This window comes from Oenanthe melanoleuca, chromosome 5, assembly GCF_029582105.1.
Source record: "Oenanthe melanoleuca isolate GR-GAL-2019-014 chromosome 5, OMel1.0, whole genome shotgun sequence".
NCBI classification, from domain to species: Eukaryota; Metazoa; Chordata; class Aves; order Passeriformes; family Muscicapidae; genus Oenanthe; species Oenanthe melanoleuca.
The window spans coordinates 19,188,722-19,209,331 of NC_079339.1; the positions used below are offsets into that span (position 1 = coordinate 19,188,722).

The following is a 20,610-nucleotide window of genomic DNA, read 5'->3' on the forward strand; positions in this document are numbered from 1 at the left end:
TAGTATACACTTTGAGAATAAAAAAATTTATTACTGAGTATGTAGAATGTCTTTTGTCTATGCATTTTGAGTGCTCTGGCTTACTGAGATATGAAGATTTTTGTTTTGTTGAAAATTTATGAGGTTCCTGAGATCTTGTGTGTTTCTCCTGATCCCAGTCTGTGCAGTTCTGTACGTGATTCCCCAGCTCATGGGTTTGCTCCACAGCTCTCACAGCGTTTGCTAGTTTGGCACGCTCTGTCTGGACATGTCTTTGCTCCAGCTTCTACAGAATGTACACTTTGTAGCATACCTAAGTATGATAGGTGCCAGAAGGAATGTGGACCTTTCAGTTTGTTCAGCCAGGAAAATTATGTGTGGGGTTACATCATGGGGCTTCTGAGATCTCCTGGGTTTTGATTTGGCTCAGTGGAGAATACCTGATGCAAAAATGTTGAATGAAGCCTTAAAAGGTAAAAATGGTTTTGTAGTTAACCAGAGATGTATTCATTTTTGTTAGCTGAGTTTGTCCCCAGGATTGACCCATCTGGATGAAACACATCCAGGTTTGAAAGTTGCAAGAGGGCTCAAGTGAGACACCCAAAATATTTGAATTAGGGGCTGAAGTATGTAATCTCTCCTAGCTAGAGCATACTGGGAAGCTTTTTTTATGAGGCTTTTTACCTCATAGGCTCTTTGAGTAGGGTGGATATTTTTTTCTTTTGAGACCAAGATAGGTGTTCTTTGCTCTTTGCTGTGCTGTTAAATACAGCAACTGTTAAAATAGCCAAACTCCAAGATTACCTGTATTGCACTCAACCCCCTGATTTTGCTGCTAGCTCAGAAGCAGTTTGGGGTATATGATGTGTGGAATGGCATCTTGCTAGGACAGTATTTGCTGGTCTTGTAGGAAGATTGCAAAGCCCCACTGTGCTTCCCATGTTAATATCCTGTTGTGTGGAGGCACTCTGTACATTCCTCTACAGGGAAGCATCATTGCTCTTGGCTATGGCTTCTGGTACAATAAGTGAAAGACATAAGGTGAAACTGAGCTCCAGTGAAAAGAGTGAGACCCTCAATTTAATATAATCCCTTCCATAGATCTGCCTAACAGCATGTTTCCTATTGACAAAATGCAAATGATATTTATTTTTCTGGTTTTGATTTGCTTACAGAAAACAGCAGTAGTCTAATCCATGCAGCAAACACTGAGTAACTTTATCTTCTGGATATTTTTTTATTATTGCTGTATAAAGCACATCAAAGAGCTCAGTTTGAATGGGAAAAAATCATACTTTAAGTAAGTGGATATAAAAGCTGTTATTTTTCACTTTTTCCTGTTTTTCATAGGAAAAGGGCAAATACACAGTCTTCTATAAAAAGAAACCTCACAATTCTAAAGTAATGGCAAAATCTCTTCAAGTAGACCTGGGACATGACATTTGAAGAGGCTTGTGTCCTGTGGTTAAATTTGACCAGTATGTTAGCAGGAGTCTCCAAAATACTGTAAGAGTGGTGAGAGCTCCTGGACAGTCTGGTTGCTGTGGCTATTCCATGGCTTATCATGGTTTCATATATATAGGGCAGATGAAAATTGGCTGATTATAACCCAGCCTGGTGATGCTCTGATATCAAGGCTCTGCTTTGGCTTGTTTTGTTGAAATATTTTTTCTAACAGGGTCCAGTTCTGCATTCTGCAGCTGGTAAGCAATGAGTTGCCTTTCTCCTTAAAGGTTCAGCGCTGTTCTAAGTTCACTTTGCATCATGTTTTGTCAACCAGTACACATGATATTCATGTATTCCCTCTTTTCACTCTCTTACCTCTTTGTTGGATTTGCATGTATTTGAAGAGGTTATCATACATTTTCAGGTGATGCTTCTATTTAGGAATACTATCCCATCTTTGGTGTCTATGTGCTGTCACTACCACCTAGTAACTATTGCCTTTCCTTGACTCTTGATTGTCTTCTGATAATTCTCATAATTTTAACTGTTGTTTCAATGTATTTAGAAAAATATTCTTGTTCCTCTTCCAGATTTTTTAGGAGCCCCAGCAGAGAGGTTTCTGGTTTCCTTGTTTTCTTTTCTTAGGGCAAGACTTCAAAGCAGGAGCTGAGTTGCTTTCCTAGGCTAGGGAAGTCTGCAGATCTGTCTCTTGCCTAGATGAAAATCATGGTTATCTGTCATCAATCTCCTCACACTTGGAAATTAGCTCCGTGTTGTTGAGTGAAGGGTTATGAGATTTTTCTTTGTTGTTAAGGACAGTGTTGATGTTTTGTTTTGTTACTCTGTCCTACATCCTGGCCTTCCTTGGGCTTGGTTCCTCTGTGGAGCCTTTCACGTATCTGTCTCTTCCAGGATTTTTTTGAGGTGTGACCTTTTCACGTAGTGTCAGAGCCTAAGTTCTCCCCTCATTACCGGTGCCACAGCTTATCTTCTCCTCCTGATGTGGTGTCACATCCTAAATGCAAACTCTCTCGATGGGATGGTCCCTCTGGCTCTCCATCATCAGGAAGATGATCATTACCACAACGTTATCTTGGTTTACTTTCTCCACCGTTATTACACAATGAGTTTGCTTTCAGAGCCCTGTGCTTTTTGTCTCTAGCACACCTTTGGAATTGTCAGTGACGGTGCTGGGGGATACTCTTGGAGCAGGTACTGGGTGTGCAGCTGCAGGTTGTGCCCTGGGTGGGAAAAATGTTGGGAGCCCCCGACAAGGAAGGGGCTGTGACCTGATACTGACCCTTTGCACAGCAGAGGACACAGCGGCCTGTGGCACCTGCCAGGTGAGCAGACACTGGGACCCAGCAGGAGCCAAGGGCTCTGCAACAGGACCCCAGACAGTCAGCAGCACAGACTGAGGGTAGGAAATCACAGGGATTCCTTTGTTCAGGCTCCCTCTCCAGAGGCACCAGCTTGAGCTGGTTTTGTGTTATGCACCACGATTAAATTACTTAAAGGAACCAGAAATTTGGGACTTTACTATGGGAAACCAGGGTTAATGTGGTCAGGAAACCTTATCTGGCAGTGTGAGTGTGGGTTTGGGTCACTGTAGCCACCCACTGTGTAGGGGTTTCAGTCCCAGCAGTGAAAGTGTCTGGTAGTAGGAGTGTGACTGCTAGAGTGAGTGACACCAGTAAGGTGTCAGCATGGGAAACCAGCCTTTACCATTTGCATGTATGCTGGGATGCAGAGTAGCATGTTTGGTTCTGACAGGCAGCTTTCCTTACTGAAGAAGACTGATAAACTACTGATAAAGCTACCAAGAAGAAATCAGAGCTCTTGAAAACTTTGCTGCTTAAAGAAGTAATTGTGGCATAGTGTTAAAGATAAGGAACTTTGTGAGACTAAGTGGTGCCTACTGCATTTGAAAATGGCAGAAGTGTTCGCTTTAGGTTACCTGACAGCCTGAGAAGAGGCTACAGTGCTTTTTGTGTTCTTAATCTGGAGGGGGTATGCATGTTCTTTACTCTCTCTTCTGTGATGACATAAGCTCTTGGAACTTTGTGGTGGGTTGGTTCAGAAAGCACTGAGAACTACAGACTCTAGGCTAATTTTTTTTTAAAGCTTAGTGCTCACCTGTGGTGGAGTTTATGCAACAGAATAGTAAGAGGAAGACAGGAATTTATGGCCAGGCTTATAGAAAGATGGGGCTATTTGCTCTGATTTAAATCATCTCGAACTATTGAGGATATGCACCCTTAGGTTATCACAGCTATGTACAGAAAGCAGCATAGAATAGTTTGACATGGTGTTTCTGCCCCTGACCTGCTGTACCATTCCATACTGTCATCATTGCATGGACTTGGATTCTCTGGTCTCTGTAGGTGCAGAGTGTCATTTTGTATGGTTGAAACATTCTTTTGCCTACCAGTTAGCCACATCTGTTAATTGTTTGTTTGTATGTTTGTTTTTCCTGTAACACGTAGCTCTTGCTTTAGCTGCATTCACTTACAAAGGTCGGTTCTATGTCTGATCTGTGTGGTGAGACATAAGACTACAGAAATATTAAATATTAAATATTTTTAGAAGTGCTGAGTGACTACTCATTGAAGAAGAGGCAAGATAATACTTTGTTAGCATCCTGCTGAAGCATTCTTTTTCCCTTCTGTGTTTTTGTATGCTGGGATGTAAAAGAGGAGGGAGTGTGTTCAGTATCAGCTACCACCTCCAAAGGACTTCAGTGGTTTTTCTGCCTGTAAGTTACAGCATCCTTTAACTACTGCCATAGTGAAACGCTCCTAGAGCAACTGACATTATGGAGTTATTTTTTTTCAGAGAATTAACACTTTTACAGCCTCACTTCTGCCAGTCCTTGTGATGACTTCTCATTGGAGCAGTGCTTTAAGTGATTGTCATGTGACACGGCAGAACAGCTTGAAGTACCACTTGCCTGTGAGGAAATAACCTAATAGTGAATTCAGTTGTTATCTCCAGTCAGAACAATTATGGGATTTTTCTTACATCATGTGTAAGGCCTAGATGAATTTGCCCATCTAGTAAGACTCAACATCCCAGAATTGCACAGCTAACCATCTTCTCTGAAGGCCTCGAAATGCAGGTAATTCAGTACATGTTTTTAAGCAAGAAAATGTGGTTAACTGCAGCCTTTTATTATCTCTTGCATCTGCACACTGCAAAAAAAGTCCTTGCAGAAGCACGTCTCAAAGGGCAATTAAAAGCTTTTGATCTTTGAAAGCGAATATTCTGATTCTGATTGGGAAACTTAATTGTGGAAGGTAGGTTTTTTTATTGGCATAGAATATCATGTGAAGAAATTTAAACCTAGCCCCTCCCAATTGTTAGAAAAACAATAGAATACTCATAGTACTTCTTGTTAAATGGAAGGAGTTTTTTCACCGCTTCTGTTACTCCTTTAAATTTGATGCTGAATGAATCGGACTCAGTCTTGCTACTGTCACATTTCAGGCATGATCTCAGTATTTTCTGGGCAGAATGTCAGCTTGGCCTGTGTTTTGGGAAATTGGAGTAATGTGATGGATCACATGAGCTTATTATCTCCTTGTTTACCCCTACTCCCCATTTAATTTCTGGTTGGTACATCTGTTTGATACAAAAACTGATGCCAAGTAATTACAAGTGTATTGTTAAATGAAAGACAGGAATAATAAAATCTAAATTCTGTCCTAAGATCTGTTGTAGGTTTTCTGCATTATTGTCCGTAAATCCTTTAGTCTTTTGTTTTTGTGAAGACAAAAATAATATTTTCCTTAGGGTGGTATTATAGCAGCATGCCATCGAGTCGTAGAAATGTTGAGTTGGAAGGGACCACCCATCAGGATCATCAAGTTCAACTCTTTCCTGGCTCTGCACAAGATGCCCCAAGAATCCCACCCTGTCCCTGAGAGCATTGTCCAAAAACTTCTTGAGCTCTGTCAGGTTTGGTGCTTCCCTGGGGAGCCTGTTCTGGTGCCCAGCCACCTCTGGGTGAAAAAACTTATTCTAATACTTAACCTAAACCTGCTCTAAATACAACTTCAGGCCGTTCCCTTGGGTCCTGGCACTGGTCACCAGAGAGAAGAGATCTGTATCTGCCTCTCCCCTTGAGGAGAAAATTGCAAACTGCAGTGAGGTCTCCCCTCAGTCTCCTCTTTTCCAGGCTGAACAGACCCAGTGGCCTCAGCTGTTCTTTATCCAGCTTCCCTCAAGGCCCTTCCCCATCCTCATGTCTCTCCTTTGGACACTCTCTAACAGCCTTATGTCATTTTTATCTTGTGGCACCCAGAACTGCCCCCAGCACTGGAGGTGAGGCTGCCCCAGCTCAGAGCAGAGCAGGACAATCCCCTCCCTTGCCTGGCTCTGTGCCTGATGCCCCCAGGACAGGGCTGTTCCTGATGCCCCCAGGACAGGGCTGTTCCTGATGTCCCCAGGACAGGGCTGTGCCTGATGTCCCCAGGACAGGGCTGTTCCTGATGTCCCCAGGACAGGGCTGTGCCTGATGCCCCCAGGACAGGGCTGTGCCTGATGTCCCTAGGACAGGTCTGTTCCTGATGTCCCCAGGACAGGGCTGTGCCTGATGTCCCCAGGACAGGGCTGTTCCTGATGCCCCCCAGGACAGGGCTGTTCCTGATGCCCCCAGGACAGGGCTGTTCCTGATGTCCCCAGGACAGGGCTGTTCCTGATGCCCCCAGGACAGGGCTGTTCCTGATGCCCCCAGGACAGGGCTGTGCCTGATGCCCCCAGGACAGGGCTGTGCCTGATGCCCCCAGGACAGGGCTGTTCCTCCTGGCTGCCAGGGCACAGTGACTCAGATCCAGCTTCCCAGACCAGGATGCCCAGGTCCTTTCCAGCACTGCTCTCCAGCCTCTCATTTCCTGATCTATCCACACAAACAGGGCTGCCCTGTCACAGGTGCAGAATCTGGCACTTGCTCTTGTTAGACTTCACATAGTTGCTGTCCTTCAAAGGTATTAAAAATAAAATGTTTTAATTTTTGCTGCTTCATTAAGGAATGGGTGTGGGTAGCTCTAGCTTGGCTAAGAACAGCATGAAATCTTCATCTGACCTTGCTGGGGAATGCTTGTCTTTTGAGGTGCACCCAGTACTGTAATCTCAAGTATTCCATCCTGCTTCCTTTTTCTGTTTAAACCTGTACTAGTTTGGAGCTGTGTTCACTCTGCACTGTTCATGGCCCACAGCCTCTTTCCCTTCCACCATGCTAAGTGTGCCAAGAGCCTGCAGACCTGGGGGATGTATTTTTGGTGTGTACTCAAGCAGCTGCACTGCTGCTGAGACAAGCAAATGTGGAAGCTTTAGTGAAATGCCCAGTCCCCCAAATATAGAATCCAGCCATGAATGGTGCAGGATTAAAGTAAGCCTGTTCACTTTGGCTCACTTCCTGCACATGTTATTGCAAGGAAAAAAAGCAAATGGTTGTTTGTTAGGGAGTGGTTTAGAAGATTATATTTCATATAAAGGTGCTTGCATGGCTAAGTGCTGAAATGCAGCCACCTACTACAGGGAATGTGCTAGTTGCTTCAACTAATGCTACAAGGTATTTAGAAGACACTCTGGTCTAGGCATGTTGTGTTATTTATGGTGGGGACCATGGTGGATTAATTTATCTCCAGCTCAACAAAGGCAGGTTTTGCAGTGAGGAATTAATGGGTGAATGATGGGCATTGGATAGTAGTCAGAGTTCCTCACCACAGTAGTTTTTCTGTCTAAATTAAAAGAAGCTATCCATTTTAGTGTCTGAGAAGGTTGGTTTTCCCATTGTTTTTGACTTGCCCCTCAGTAATATTTAGTGTTTAATTTGAATTTACCATAGGAGTTCCTGATCTTTTGACTAGGACTGATCCATTTTAAATCTTGAAAATGCCAAATATACTGCATCTCATGGATGATGGCTGGAAAACTGAAGGAAGGGAAGTCGAACCTGATCAATAAGCAGTTCCTTGAGTAATCTCTAATTACCTGCTCCTTCAGTGAAGAAACATTTTTGGGCACTCGTACTGCAGTGGGACTATCAATCTGCCTTTACAAATAACCCTCATAACTTCTAATATATCAGGCAGTTTAAATGAGGATAGGGAGGATAGAGATTAAAACTGTTCTAGGGGATTTAAGTTGTCAGATAATTAGTGGCAGGTGTCCTTCACTTGTGGCAGATAGCTTAGGTGTTGTCAGAGATTTCACTCCAGAGCAAGAGCATGCGTGTCTTTTTCTTTGCTTCCCAAAGCCAGCCTGAATGTGTGCTGGTGTGCTTTTCTTCTGTTCTGGCAAGGACCTTTGCAGTGTGCATAAAGCAGATCAAACTGAAGACTGCCATTTTTGCTGATTTACATGATATACTTCTGAACACTGAGCTGCAAACAACTTTTGAGGTAATTTCAAAAGCGTTTATTTGAGAGATGGAAAGTAAACTTCACCCTCATTGATGTATTTTCCTTACATTTTGGTACTGTTAATGAGCAATCTTTTTATACCCTGTGTGTTTGAATTCAGCATTGGCACCTTCCTCTCAAAGCTAGTGCCTTGTTTTCATTTTAACAAGAGGTGAAGTGTAATAAAGAGTTTGAGCAAGTTTGTCCCACAGTCTCTGGGTGGCTGCATGAGTCCTGACTTTCTCCCATGAGCACAAATTGTCTCTGCCTTCATTTTCAGTGCAGTGAGCATTAATCCAAGTGTACCTTAATGCCACTGGTGTAATCTTGCTGACAACACACTTCTATTGCCACTGAAGTTTGTGCATGCACATGTTAAACTGAAGTTTATAGGCAAAGCACTTTCTTCGTGCTCAGCTTTTGAATTCCTCCTCTGAGTGCATCACCTGCATTAGTAGATCTCTGTAAAGTAGGCATGGAGTGAGTCACATGCTTCATCTCAACAGAAAGAAATATGAAAAAAAACATCTGTCCTGAGGGGCTAAATTCACAGAAGCAACTGGACCTGAATGTAAGTGTTTGGGAGTAATTTTGTGTTCTCTGAGGAATCAAATCTTGTAGTAGTCTACCAGACACTTGACAGTGCTTATTTGCAGTCTTTTTAGATGGCAGGGGAAGATGATAAAATGTTTGTTCAAGTCTGCTAATATTGTTGGCTTTTCTTTAGTTATGATATGTTTTGCTGGTGATGAAATATTGGCAGGTATTGAATGTATTTCTTTTGGATGCTATCTTGCTGCAAATTCCAGTAACTGACTTGCTATAGTCTCTCTCCATTTGTTTTTGTAACGTTGCAGATTTCAGTAGAGTTAAAACAGATTTTTGATGTGCTGAAATCAAACCTGGTGTGGATTTACACCTGGCAAAGGTTTAAGCAGAAATTAAAAATTAATATGGAGTATAATGTGTGCATGGTGTGACAGGAAAGTATCATCAGTAACCCTCCAGCCTCACAGCTACGTACCAGCCTGATCAAAATAATTCTCTTCACATATGAAAAGCTTTAAGCAGCAATCCATTGAAGGTATCCTGTGAAGATCCCATGATTCCTACAAGACATGCCAAAGGTTTGGCAGTGGAGTTCAAGCTTCATCCTTGGAAACAGATCCTTTTTGCCACAGGCTGATGTTACTGGCATTGTTCATGAGGGCAATGAACACATTAAGTGTCCTGTATTTCTTCCTCAAAACCTCCTTGGCCAGGCTGATTGCCTGCTCTTACTGATTATACTTTCTGATACAGAGCTGTGTGATCAGTAATGATCTGTTCTGTAATGTGCACAATTCTCTGGAGTGCTTTCAGGTAAAGGTGTGTTTGTGAAGGATATCCTTAACTTGCTTTCTTAATACAGTGTGAAGTGTTTGCTCAGTATGACTTGTCCTTTCATTTATTTTTTCCTGGTTCTTTTTTTGGGAATATTAAATATTTAGATACCAGTATTTTTGGAAGTGGCTGCTAAAACAGATTGATTTTCCTTACTGAGTCCATTTCAGAGTGAAACACGAGTCCGTTTTTTTATATTCAGCCCAGATGGTATGCTGCTTAAAGTGAGCAATGTGTTACAGTGAAAATGGACTGCTTTTCCCCTTCTTTCCTTCCTCCTTTACTTAACTGAACACATCCGTGTAGCTCCTATTTGGGTTGAATTCAAAATTAATCAGAGGCTGCAGGGTAAATATGCCAACTATTGGAATGCCAGCTCTGCCAGATTGAAGGAGTTTCTGCCCCTGCCAACAGGCAGTGCTGCAGGTTGGCTACACAAAACCTGACATCTGTATGGACCTTGTTAGAAAAATGGACATAATGATGTGGTGTGGTCCTTTCCATGTCTGCTCTGAGTGTGTCTGTCAGACTGCTCCTCCTTGTGCCCATGCAGTCCTGCGCTGGGCTGTGCGCTGAGTGGGCAGGAGCATCGCATTCCTGAGGGCTGGGAGCTGAGGGCAACACTGAGGAGTTCTTTGAGGGTTTGTTTTTTTTTTTTTAATCCATTAGGAGAGTCCTGCAGAGTGAGGGAAGCAGAAGAGAGTAATACCATTTAAAACAGTTCCACATGTGCTGTTGTTTTGACAGTTTTTTATCCACCAATGGATTTTTTGGGCATGGAGTAATGCACGAAATGAGTTTCTAGATGCATTGGCTGTTACTCTCAAATTGCTCTCTGTAACATGCAACTCTCCTAGGAGCTGATGCAAGTCGTGTTTTAAGAAAAGTGTTGGTTGCTTTGAAACTGGACTGAATCAGAGTTCCCATGTTCCCATTCCACAGCAAAGCTTGGGCAGGGCTGTCTGCAAGTATCTTGAAATACTATCACGCCACTATTCGGTGAAAGGGTTAGTAATACAGCCTTGCTTTAAAAGGATATTGAGGATAAGGCTATTATATGACAAAGGAAATCCTGTAAACAACTTACTGGGTAACAAAATTTGATACCTGTTCCTGGAATGTTGCTTCAGTCTAATAGGATATAAGTATGGCATTTATTTAAAGGAGTTGTTAAAAGGAACAGGGACTTGATAATGCTTTTTTAGGGAAGTTGTTTTTTGTTCATGGTTTTTGCTTTTTGAAACTATAAACATTTCTAAAATTGGTTAGCTTGGTCTAAAATCTTTTCATTAAAAGAGTGTCGAGATCATGGCTGAAACTTTTCAGCAAGATAACAATAGTAGCTCTGACAGGAGCTGACCTTTGATTATTCTGCACAGGAGGTGTTACAGTGTTTGAGGTGCATCCAGTTATGTTTTTTTCTCAGGAGCACCAGGATGCTTCGTGGGGCAAAGGCAGTTCTGTAGCTGGGGCAGGTGGCTGTGAGACCTGCTGTTGGTTCTTAGCTAGCAGCTTGCCCAAGTCAAGAGGAAGTCTCACTAAAATATGCACAGAAGGACTTTTCATTTTTTATAGGTGCTGCCTCTATGTGGAAGAGGAGTAGGTTGGATGAGACATATATGGGGTTACATAAGAAGGTAGTGCAGAGCAATGGAGAGAAATACCATGAGTTTGGCACCTTTTTGATGTTGCTTCCTAAATGTACTGTCTTAGTTGCTTAAGTTCTGAGAGGGCAAAATCTTGGCAATTTCTAGTTCTCTTGTCAAGCTTGAATAAGCTCTGTTTTATATCAGAGATTTATTCTTAGCCAGGACATTTCAGTTTTGTAATATCTGAGAACTTGTACATTCTTGGGAAAGTTAAGAAAATTACCAGGAAAGTCTCCCAGTAGTACCATACTGACCTGAAGCTGCTTTTTTGGGGGACTGTGGAGAAGGGAGTTAGATTTTACTGTTGGAGCTCTTATGTGCCTTATAACTAGTTTGACACTAGTACATTGAAATTCTACATTGCCAAGAATACTGAGGTATCTTTCCTATCTTCATCTGACAATGGCATCCTGTATTTTGTATTACTGTGGTAGATTTTCTCCAGTTGCAGACAGAGGTGGTTCCTGCACTGGAATGGTTTGCTAATAAAAGGTTGTGTGAATGCTGGGAGCTTCACCCTGCAGCTATTTAGGTGTGGTGATTTTCATTTGGTCATTACTTAGCAGGTACAGGTCAGTGCTACAACGACTGAGTTGAATGTGTTTGGTTACTGTTGCAAGGGGAAAAGAACACCTTAACCAACACCAAAGGCCTCGCTGGTTGAACACAAGTGCAGAAGTCAGTTAACAGTGATGCTGTAAGGCTGCACTAGCCTGGGTGTGCCGACTGGCAGCACGGTATCTGTTCAGTGTTTCATGGCAGGAGTAGCCAAGGACAAACTGTTGCCATGGCTCATTTCAAGTCGGGGATTCAGGCATGAAGCAAAGTTGTGTGTAGAATTTCCCCAGGAACTGCTGGGGCAGTGAGGACTCTGCCTGGCTGGGCTGGAACTGAGCCTGTTCCAGTGTGCTGTAGGCTCTAACAGTGTAGAGAGCAAACCTGCTGTTCTCTGTGTGAAGAACAATGATCCAGGGCATGAAGCTGAGGTTTGAATGACACTGCTAAAAGATGTCTAATTGCCAGCTGCATGCCTTAGTATGCTTTTTGGGGGCTGTCGCTCTCTTTCTTTAAGGTGCTACATGCAGCAGAAGAATTTTACAGGTGGCTCTGGAGACCTTATTTCCACCTTTTTTTCCTGAACTACATTGTCTTTTAACAGCTCAGGGCAAATTTCTATTAAAGCATCTGCTCTGTGCTGGCAGATTCTTGAAACATCCCCAGGAAAGTCAGCCATTTGCAAGAAATAACATTTGAAAGGAAATACATTGTTTGAGAGAGACATAGGCTTAGAGAGTACCTCCCTGAAGCATTTCTCTCTGTCTTTTGAAATAGTGATGTGTAACTTAGCAGTTTTGCCTGTGCCATGGATGCAGCATTTTTATATCTTGTGGGGGAGGAAGGGAACAATCTACATTTGGCTGATTCAGAAGTTTCTGAAAAGCCTCATGCACTAATCATGCTGTAAAACTTATTATTTTGGTCAATATGTTCTCCAAAAATGTCTGTACAAAGCAGATTCCTTCCTGGGACTTCAGGAATGAGTTAGGAAAAAGGTCTTACCTGAAGCTTCTTATGCTGGCAGTTGTGATCTGCTCTGTGCCCTGTGCAGCACTGTAGAATTAGGCACTTGTTATGTTGTGTTCATAATAGTTTTCCTCACCCTTGGTGTTCAGGCCTTTCTGGGAGGGGAAGGAGTTGGACTCCAAGGGCAGCAGGAAACAAGGTGGCGTAGGGATGGGCAGTGGAGGGAACCAACTACAGCTCTGCCATTCCCCCAGAGTTCCAAAAATGATGTACTTATCCTCAAAATAGATAAATGATAGGTAAATGGTTAAGCTTTGTGTCAGCTTAGTTTGTTCTTCCTGGTTCTAAACCATGAAAGTATGCAGGTTGATAGGGGGGACATGTTTTTGTGACTCCTCCATCCATACCTGGGAAGGTTTGTATTTCTTGGGCTTTTTTGCCTACTCAAGTGCATGTTGCCTGGGACTAGTCTGGAATATGACAGGAAGACAAGGGGAAGAATATTATTTTTCTCGCTGTCTGCCTTGTCTTGCAGCTTCCCCCAGCTCTGTGACAGGTCGTGCCATTTTGATGCTTATTAAAGCCATCGAGTGTCATTATCCTTCCTTCACTGAAGCTAGAGTTTCTCTGATATCTGCATTCCAAAAGACAATGCACAAAGTGTGAAAAATGATAGATTAAAATGTCTGACTAGCATTGTGTCTAACCTTGAAGGCAAAGCTCTGGGTTCCTTTCTCTTGCTGTTCTCTGGATCTCAAGTATCCTGCTCTACCTGGCAGACTCAATGTGCCAGCTGCCTTACTGGCCTGTGGACAGATGTGTGCCAGGGGACTGTATTGACACCAAGAAGCTCAGTTCTAACTTTGATCAGCAGCACTGTGTTTAAAACATAATTGAAAACCTGGTATGAATCAGTCAGTGTGTTACCTTGTGCATAGCTCTCTGCTAACAGCAGCAAAGTCTTCTGCAGGCTAAGTATTAATCTGACAAAAGCATGGGAGAATAAAGCTGAATTCATGTAGCCTCATTCATTTGACTTTTGTATAGACTGACCCTGTGAAAAAGAAAGATTTTTTTTTTTTTTTAAATTGTTGCTTTGACCTGAGTATATATAGAGGCTGCATGTGTGTTCTAGAAAGAAAATAGCAAGATAAAATCTGCAAAATATTGTGTGAGAATGGAGAACAGGTAAAATGAGAATTTAAGAAAAAGAAAGTACTACCATGATTAGGATACTGATAGGATAATGACAAAATAACCAGGGTCAGGGTCCATTTGTTTCATTTTCATTCAGCCACTGATAAACAGCTTTTGCTGCCTTTGTTAATACTCAGTGAACTTACCTCTCTTTCATTTGCCGCAGACAGCCAACTGTTGCCTGGGAATAACTTCACGAATGAATGCAACATTCCTGGAAACTTCATGTGCAGTAATGGACGCTGTATCCCGGGGGCCTGGCAGTGTGATGGGCTGCCAGACTGCTTTGATGACAGTGATGAGAAGGAATGCCGTAAGTGACCACTGCTGTGACCTTATCGTGCTTTTTATCACAGGGCTTGGCTAACGAGTGTTACCCTGGCTCCTGTGTTAGAGGAGGAACAAAGCTGCTGCCACTTTCCTCATTTAGATCTTGTTGGAAAAAACACTTAGGCTTTATTGTTTCAGGTCTTTAATGTTCTTCCATGTCCAGTTTTAATACAGCACTTGGGGAGGTACCTGAACAGATGGATGAATTGAGCTGGACTTGACTTATGATTCTTCCATGATGCTGTGTGGTTTTTAGGGATCCTGCATGTACTGCTTCAGCACACTGGTGTAGTGCTGTAAGCTGACCTTCACTACTATCAAACCTAGTTCCTTCCATTTCAAAATTATTGACGGTATCCTGTGATTTTTTTGTTCTCTCCAATCAAAATGGAATTCTTAACTCTATGAACTTTAACAATAACTTTCTAAAAAATAGGCTAAAATAATTTGCTAATTGGTGTTTTTAAGTTTTAATCCTTCCTGAAGAACTTCTAGTTCTAGAGAGCTAAAAAGTCTGGTCTGGTTCTCATCTGTGATTTTGTCTTTTCCTTAGCATTAAGATTTAGTTAATGTTACTCAGTCATAACGTGAAACTTTCTAGCCTACATGTGTTAACCAGGCAGCAAAATTATGCTATAGCATAATGCTGTGATTTGAAATCCAGTTGAGAGTGAAAAAAATCAAATTTCATGTGATTCTAGAGCAATTGAGAAATTCCTGAGATGCTACCGGTTTTTATGTAGCAAATGTGATTTCTCTATATGTGTACTTTACAGAGGTTTTCATTACACTTAAACTGAATTTAGAAGAAGCTTACCTTTCCCAGGACATTTCCAAGACAATCATTAGCTTTGTTGACTGAGCAGAAGGAAAAAAGAATAGCTTCTTTCAAATTACCTGACTAGAAATACATGTGTTGTTAAATGTTCTTGCTTTTTTAAACTTAATTCCTCTTCTTTAACCCCAGTAATCCATCCCTTTTAAATAATGGGCCTTTAATAACTGTGCTGTGTAAATCTCCATATATAGTTTTGCTTTAAGCCAGTGAGCTTTGCTCGTTTTCTAAAGAATTAAAACTATCTGTATGAAGTAACTAATGCTTTGCAGTCTTTATAAGGCATCAGGCTTGTGTTGCAACATTGAAGACAGGTTAATTTAATTTTCTTTCACACTTAAATGTTAACATAAAAGGATAAGCCTGTTACAAGGATTGATCAGTGTCATCATATCTATTTAAACCCTAGCAGAAATTATATCAGTAGGAGCTCTGGCAAGAATAAGAATATCTGTAGTTCAGCCTGTACCTTTCAGTGAGGTGTTCCTGGTGACAGCAGCTGTGTGGCTCAGGTTCCTCATTACTTGGCTCCTGAATAGACTGCTGGCATGACTTTGGGTGTGCTGCTGCTTCTTTTTAAAACATGCTGAATGACAGTACTTCCTTGCATTTATGGGATACACACCAGGAGATTCTGTGTCTCTAAGACTGTTGTCATTATTTGCCTTGCATAAGTTTTTTTTCGTTTGATATAATTAGATGATATTTATGAAGTTTTTCTTAATGAAGGCTGGACTGGGTATTTACTCAGGAATCAGTAAAAAGGAAATATGCTGTGTGACTCTCTGTTCAAAAATTTCCTTACCAAAATCAGTTGGGTCTGATGAGTTACAGACAGTAGTAAACTGACAATAAAATATAAATAGCTGTAAAATGGCAGTTCATAAAAGCTGTTCTTGTCACCACAGACTCAAATAAACCTCAGTGATGTAGACTAGGCTGCAACTATGAATTTTAAGTTGCTGCAGAACTGTTCTTCCTGGGTTTTTTTTCCGAATACTTTTATCCAGCTTGATTGGCTGACAGTTTCCTGGATGAACATCCTTTTGATCCTATACAAATTGATGGAGATAATTAGACTGTTCTTTCCTCTTGCCATACATCTATCTGCTATTGGATCACCCTCACAAATGTAAAATTAGCATACAAAAGAGACTTGCAGGGAGAGCAATTGATGTGAATCCTATGCTGGCCTGCTGTTAACAGGTCAGATAAGCCAAAACAGAATGGAGATAGTGCTCACTTGAATCTCCACATCTGTAGTGTTTCCAGCCAGTCTTTCACATTATAAAGTAATCAGAAGTTGGATGGGCTTATACAGACCAAATCTGGTGTTAGATTTGTTCCTAGCTCAGAGATAAGGCATTGAAAAGCAGCGTTATAGCTATACATGCTTATTTTTTTAATCAATTTAGTCTACACTTTGTTGCATTCCTTCCATCTTAACAGGGCTCTACTTCCTAAAACTTACCTTGCAGCAAAATTAGAGTTCTTTGTTTTCTGCTGTGGTATTGCTTTGCAGTCGCTGAACTGTTGGTGGTGAACACAAAGCCATAGGAGTTGCATTAGCAGCATGAGATGGCTGAGTTCCCAGTGTGTTACTACTCACAGCTGTGCTTTAGGCTGCTTTGTGTGTGAATCCTCTGCAAGTAACTATTTCACATTAAAATGTCTGTGTGTGAGTAGGAGCTTGGTTAAAGGGTTCATTTGTTGTGAAGATAAGTATGCTGTGTTGTGGCCTGACCATGAGGAAGTAGTTGTGCACATGTGTGTGGTTATCTGGGAAGTCCTTCTCTTCTGATTTGTCTTATGGTTGAATGTGTATGTCCAGCAATAATTTATCAATTCTGTTGCTGTAACATCTCATCCTGTCTGTCCCCCATTTAAACAGGAAAACTTTGAACTCCAGGTCTGGTTCTCATATTTTGTGGCAAGCAAGTGGAAGAGTGGTGGTCTGGGTGAGAGGAGGAAATAAGATGCAAAGTAGAATTACCTGCACATTGTCCATTCTCTTCTCGTGTCTTATCTCTTCCCTATCTTCCTTTTGTGCCTTTTCTGTTTCCTCTCCAGGACCATCTTTGTTAACCATGTCACTTTGCTTGTAGGTTTTCCTTCATCTCCTACACTTGCCAGAGCCCACATACCATCTGTCATCTTCTGTGGTTCCTCTGTGCCCTTACCTGTCACCTTAACACGTCCCATGCCAGCTGTCTTCGTGCTGTTTAGTGTACAGAACATTTCTCATACTCTTGCCTTCTCTAATGGTGATGTGATGACTGAAAATGTTGCCTGTTTTTATCTGGGGAAGAGGGTTGAGGAAAGGCATGGAAGCAAGGGAATAAGCTGAGACAGTGACTTCTCATTGTTGTGCATAAGAACTGCTTCTTGAAGAACTACCTCGCTTTGTTCTTTCCTCCAAGCAACTAATTGAGCTTGAAAAAGATTAATTTACCATATCAATGTGAACGTTTTGTGAGTACTTCCAGTTCTCTGTAGTTTGAGTAAACTGCTATCATCAGTGTATTTCCCAGTGGAGAACTGTTTTGCAGTTCATCTCCCTGTCTTCTGGTTCTCATTGGTTGGATTGCTCCTCTGCCTATGTAGTCCAGTATCTGTCATTCACATTTCTTTTTAGTGTTGCTATTACTACTGCTTTTCACCATGATGATTTTTAAAGGAAGCTGAGGCTGTTCTTAACAAATACAGAATCTTTACCAACAGGACTTTCCTGTGAAGCTTGGAGGGATTGATTGCATAGGTCCTTAATCCTCCTCTGGTTGCATACCAGACATTATAGATACCTGGGTTAGTGCTTGCCCTGATCAGGTTGGGAGCTGCATGTTGTCAGCACTCAGTTCTTTCTGTTATCAGATATGGAAGATCAAAATTTTCCAAAATAGGCAGCCTGAATAATAAGAGCCTAGAAATGTGCTTGCGTGTTTCGAAACATTTTGAGGTAAATGGATTATCTCTAGTGCTGACTTTGATACCTACCTGCTGACCTATTCCTTTGGAGCTAAGACCTGTGTCTCACTCTTGGAAGGATTCTCATCCTGAGATTTAAGAGTGCACTAATATTCTTAGTTAAGCTCATAATTTACTCTGTCATCTCTGTTTCCTCTTTCCTTTGCTCTTTGTACATCTTTGTATTAGATTATTACAGAGAGAACATTGTGAACACAGAATGGCTTTTGTCCCTAATGAGCAGCAGCTAGTGGGGAGATGGCATGTGCTGCCTTTGTCAGCTAACGAGCAGCAGATGGTGGGGATTCAGAGCATGGCACATCATCCACGCTAAGTGCCTGGCATGACAGCAGCCAGAATTAGAGACATACCAAATACCCAGGAGCCTAGATTTTCCTTTGTCGCTCTTCTGAGGGATGCCAAATTTGTATGTTCAGCTATGAGCAAATAGTGGCACACAGTGGATCAGTGACTATCTGTGTTAATCCAAGGCCTAAAGAGTGTAAGCTGTGGGCTAGAAAGAAACTGTGTGCAAGGATAGCCTTGGGGCAGTGTGTTCTCACGTTCGAAACCTCCGTCTCACTTGTTTCTCTTTCCGGTTGGCACTGTTGCTCATCCAACACAAACGTAAAGGTAAAGCAGGTTTCTGAGTCAATGTTAAAAGCTGTGACTGGGTTGTATAGATGTCTGAACCAAGGGGCATCATCCATGCTTGTAAGGATGTGCTGCCAGCACACTCCTGGGCTGGCTAGCAAGAGCTGGTCTGTAGGAACATCCGGAACTGCGGTAATAAAAAGCTCATTTCATCACCAGCAATCCATCGTCATCAAACCTTGCTCTGATCGTCCTTCAGACAGAGCAAGTCTCCTCCATGGGGGAGAATGTCTTTATTAAATGTAGTGCTGCATGAAAATGGTCCATTATCATTAGGATTCCCCAGACAGGTATTGAAGCTACCTGCCAAACAGGCTTCCACTAAAGGTCAGTTTTGTCTCTTTGCCTGAGACACGTGTGCTTGCAAGGAACCCAGTACAATCAGAACAGAAGGTTTTGTAATACCTGCAGTCCTGGGTTGCACTCAGAATGGTGTGGTGGGCCAAGCTTCCCTGCAGTTTCACAGCAGCAGGCTAGCTCTCATGGTCCTGAACACTGACTTGCATTTGGGCAATCTGAGAAATCAGTTTAATCCAACAGTCCAGTAGATCTGGTAAGAACATTTTTGTTTCTGTCAGAGAATTTAAGCCCTTGGCACTGCTGCTGAAGCCAGGGTCCTGGTGACAAACACCCTAGGAGCTCCTTCACCTGGTGGGCTGCATGCCATAGTGCAAGATGAAGGTGTGAGGTGGGAGTGTGTTCTGGTTACAGTTGTGACCATGCTTCTGTTGCTTGTTTTGCAAGCATTTTTAATTGTCTTTGTCAGGTAAGTAGAATAACATTTGAGATAATCCTGTAATTACTCGTTCACTGCTGATATGTTAGCATATTAATCTTTGATTTCATCCTCTCTTGTGTCTCTTAACTATATTCTTGCTTTTACCCTGTAGAGTTGGAACTGTGTATTTATGTATAATAAACATGACCTATTTTGTCACATTCCATTCTGTGTCTATCTTTTCTATGTTGAGTATGTTTGCATTTCCATTTAATCTGTCTAAATGCACACAGGGTTTTGTATAAATGCTTTATAGTCTCAGAAGATTTTATAGGTCTGGTTTTGTGGTGGTGAGGAGTGCTGGGGTGGGAGATGTGGCATGACTAAGCCTGCATCATTCAAAGTGTTTGTATCTGCACGCTTGCTCTAAATCTTCCTTGTCTCTGCACTGGTGGGGACTTAAACTGGATTAGCAGTATATTGTAGTTGGAAAGTGCAGCCCACAGTAACCATTTTTTAGTTTCCCCGAGGTTTGCTGTACCTTATTTTTCTTATTTTTTCCATCTCCAATATGAAGCTTTCTTACCAGACAAGTGTTTACTGCTCCCTCTGGTGTTCACTTGCAACAGGTGTTGGAGCTCCCTACCCTGAGGAGCAGTGTAGTTTGTAATGATCAGTTACATGCAGCCGTGGAGGAGAGAGAAAGAGTCTTTCACAGGAATGCCAAATGAAACCCATGCTCTGCAATTAGTAGCCCAGGTTTCCTAGATCATGCGAAGAATATTTCCCTGTGCTCTAAACCCTTTCATTTTAGAAACTGAAACTCTTGGAGAACAAAGGCAGATTAGCTTGGTTTTCTTCAGGTGAATTTTGACTGACTTAATTGCACTCAGTTTCTACAAAAGAGATAAGTTTTTTTAACAACTACATTTGAGGGCTGGAAAGGATTTAAAAAAGAAAAAAATCCCACTGAAACCAAAGTCGTGTCTGAGGAAGTTGGTCTGTCATTGGAGAAACTCTTGAGTGCAAAAAACTCCTACACTTGCTGGCACAGGCTGCAGTTAGGAAGGAGGTGGATTGAATGGGGACTGTAACAGCTTCAAAGCCGTGTCATAGGCTTGGAAGCCTCAAATGAAACTGTCAGACTGCCTTGTCCTGCCCTCTTTGATGTAGGGTATATTTCAGGAGGCAGCCTCTAGATTTGTTGCTGTTTGCTGCTTTAAAAAAAAAACAAAACCAAAGGCAAATCATGGAGTTTGCCCTCAATCAAGAGCACGCTTTGAGTCTGCTCTACAGGAAGCTCACAAGTTGATATACTAAGGCACATGATGTGTGCATGCTTTTCCCTTTGTAAGTCCCAAAATTGTAGTAGAGGCAAAGGCAAAATTCAGTACTAAATGGTCATTGCTAACAGCTCAAATCAATCTGGTGACAGTCTGAATTTAGATGTGTGTCCTCACCTTGTGTTAAGGTTTGCTGTGAGAGCAGTCAAGATCATGACTTCTCCATTGCTAAGAGTAGGGAACC

The 20,610-nt window shown here is 42.0% G+C and overlaps 1 protein-coding gene across 2 annotated transcripts in view; it reads left to right on the plus strand.

Moving 5' to 3' along the window:
• Positions 1-20,610, plus strand: part of LDLRAD3 (low density lipoprotein receptor class A domain containing 3) — a 102,430-nt gene that overhangs the window by 19,948 nt on the left and 61,872 nt on the right. For both annotated transcript variants that reach the window (XM_056493674.1, XM_056493675.1), the window contains exon 2: positions 13,749-13,895. In XM_056493674.1, coding sequence (XP_056349649.1) covers positions 13,749-13,895 — 147 coding nt within the window. The remainder of the gene's footprint in view (positions 1-13,748; positions 13,896-20,610) is intronic.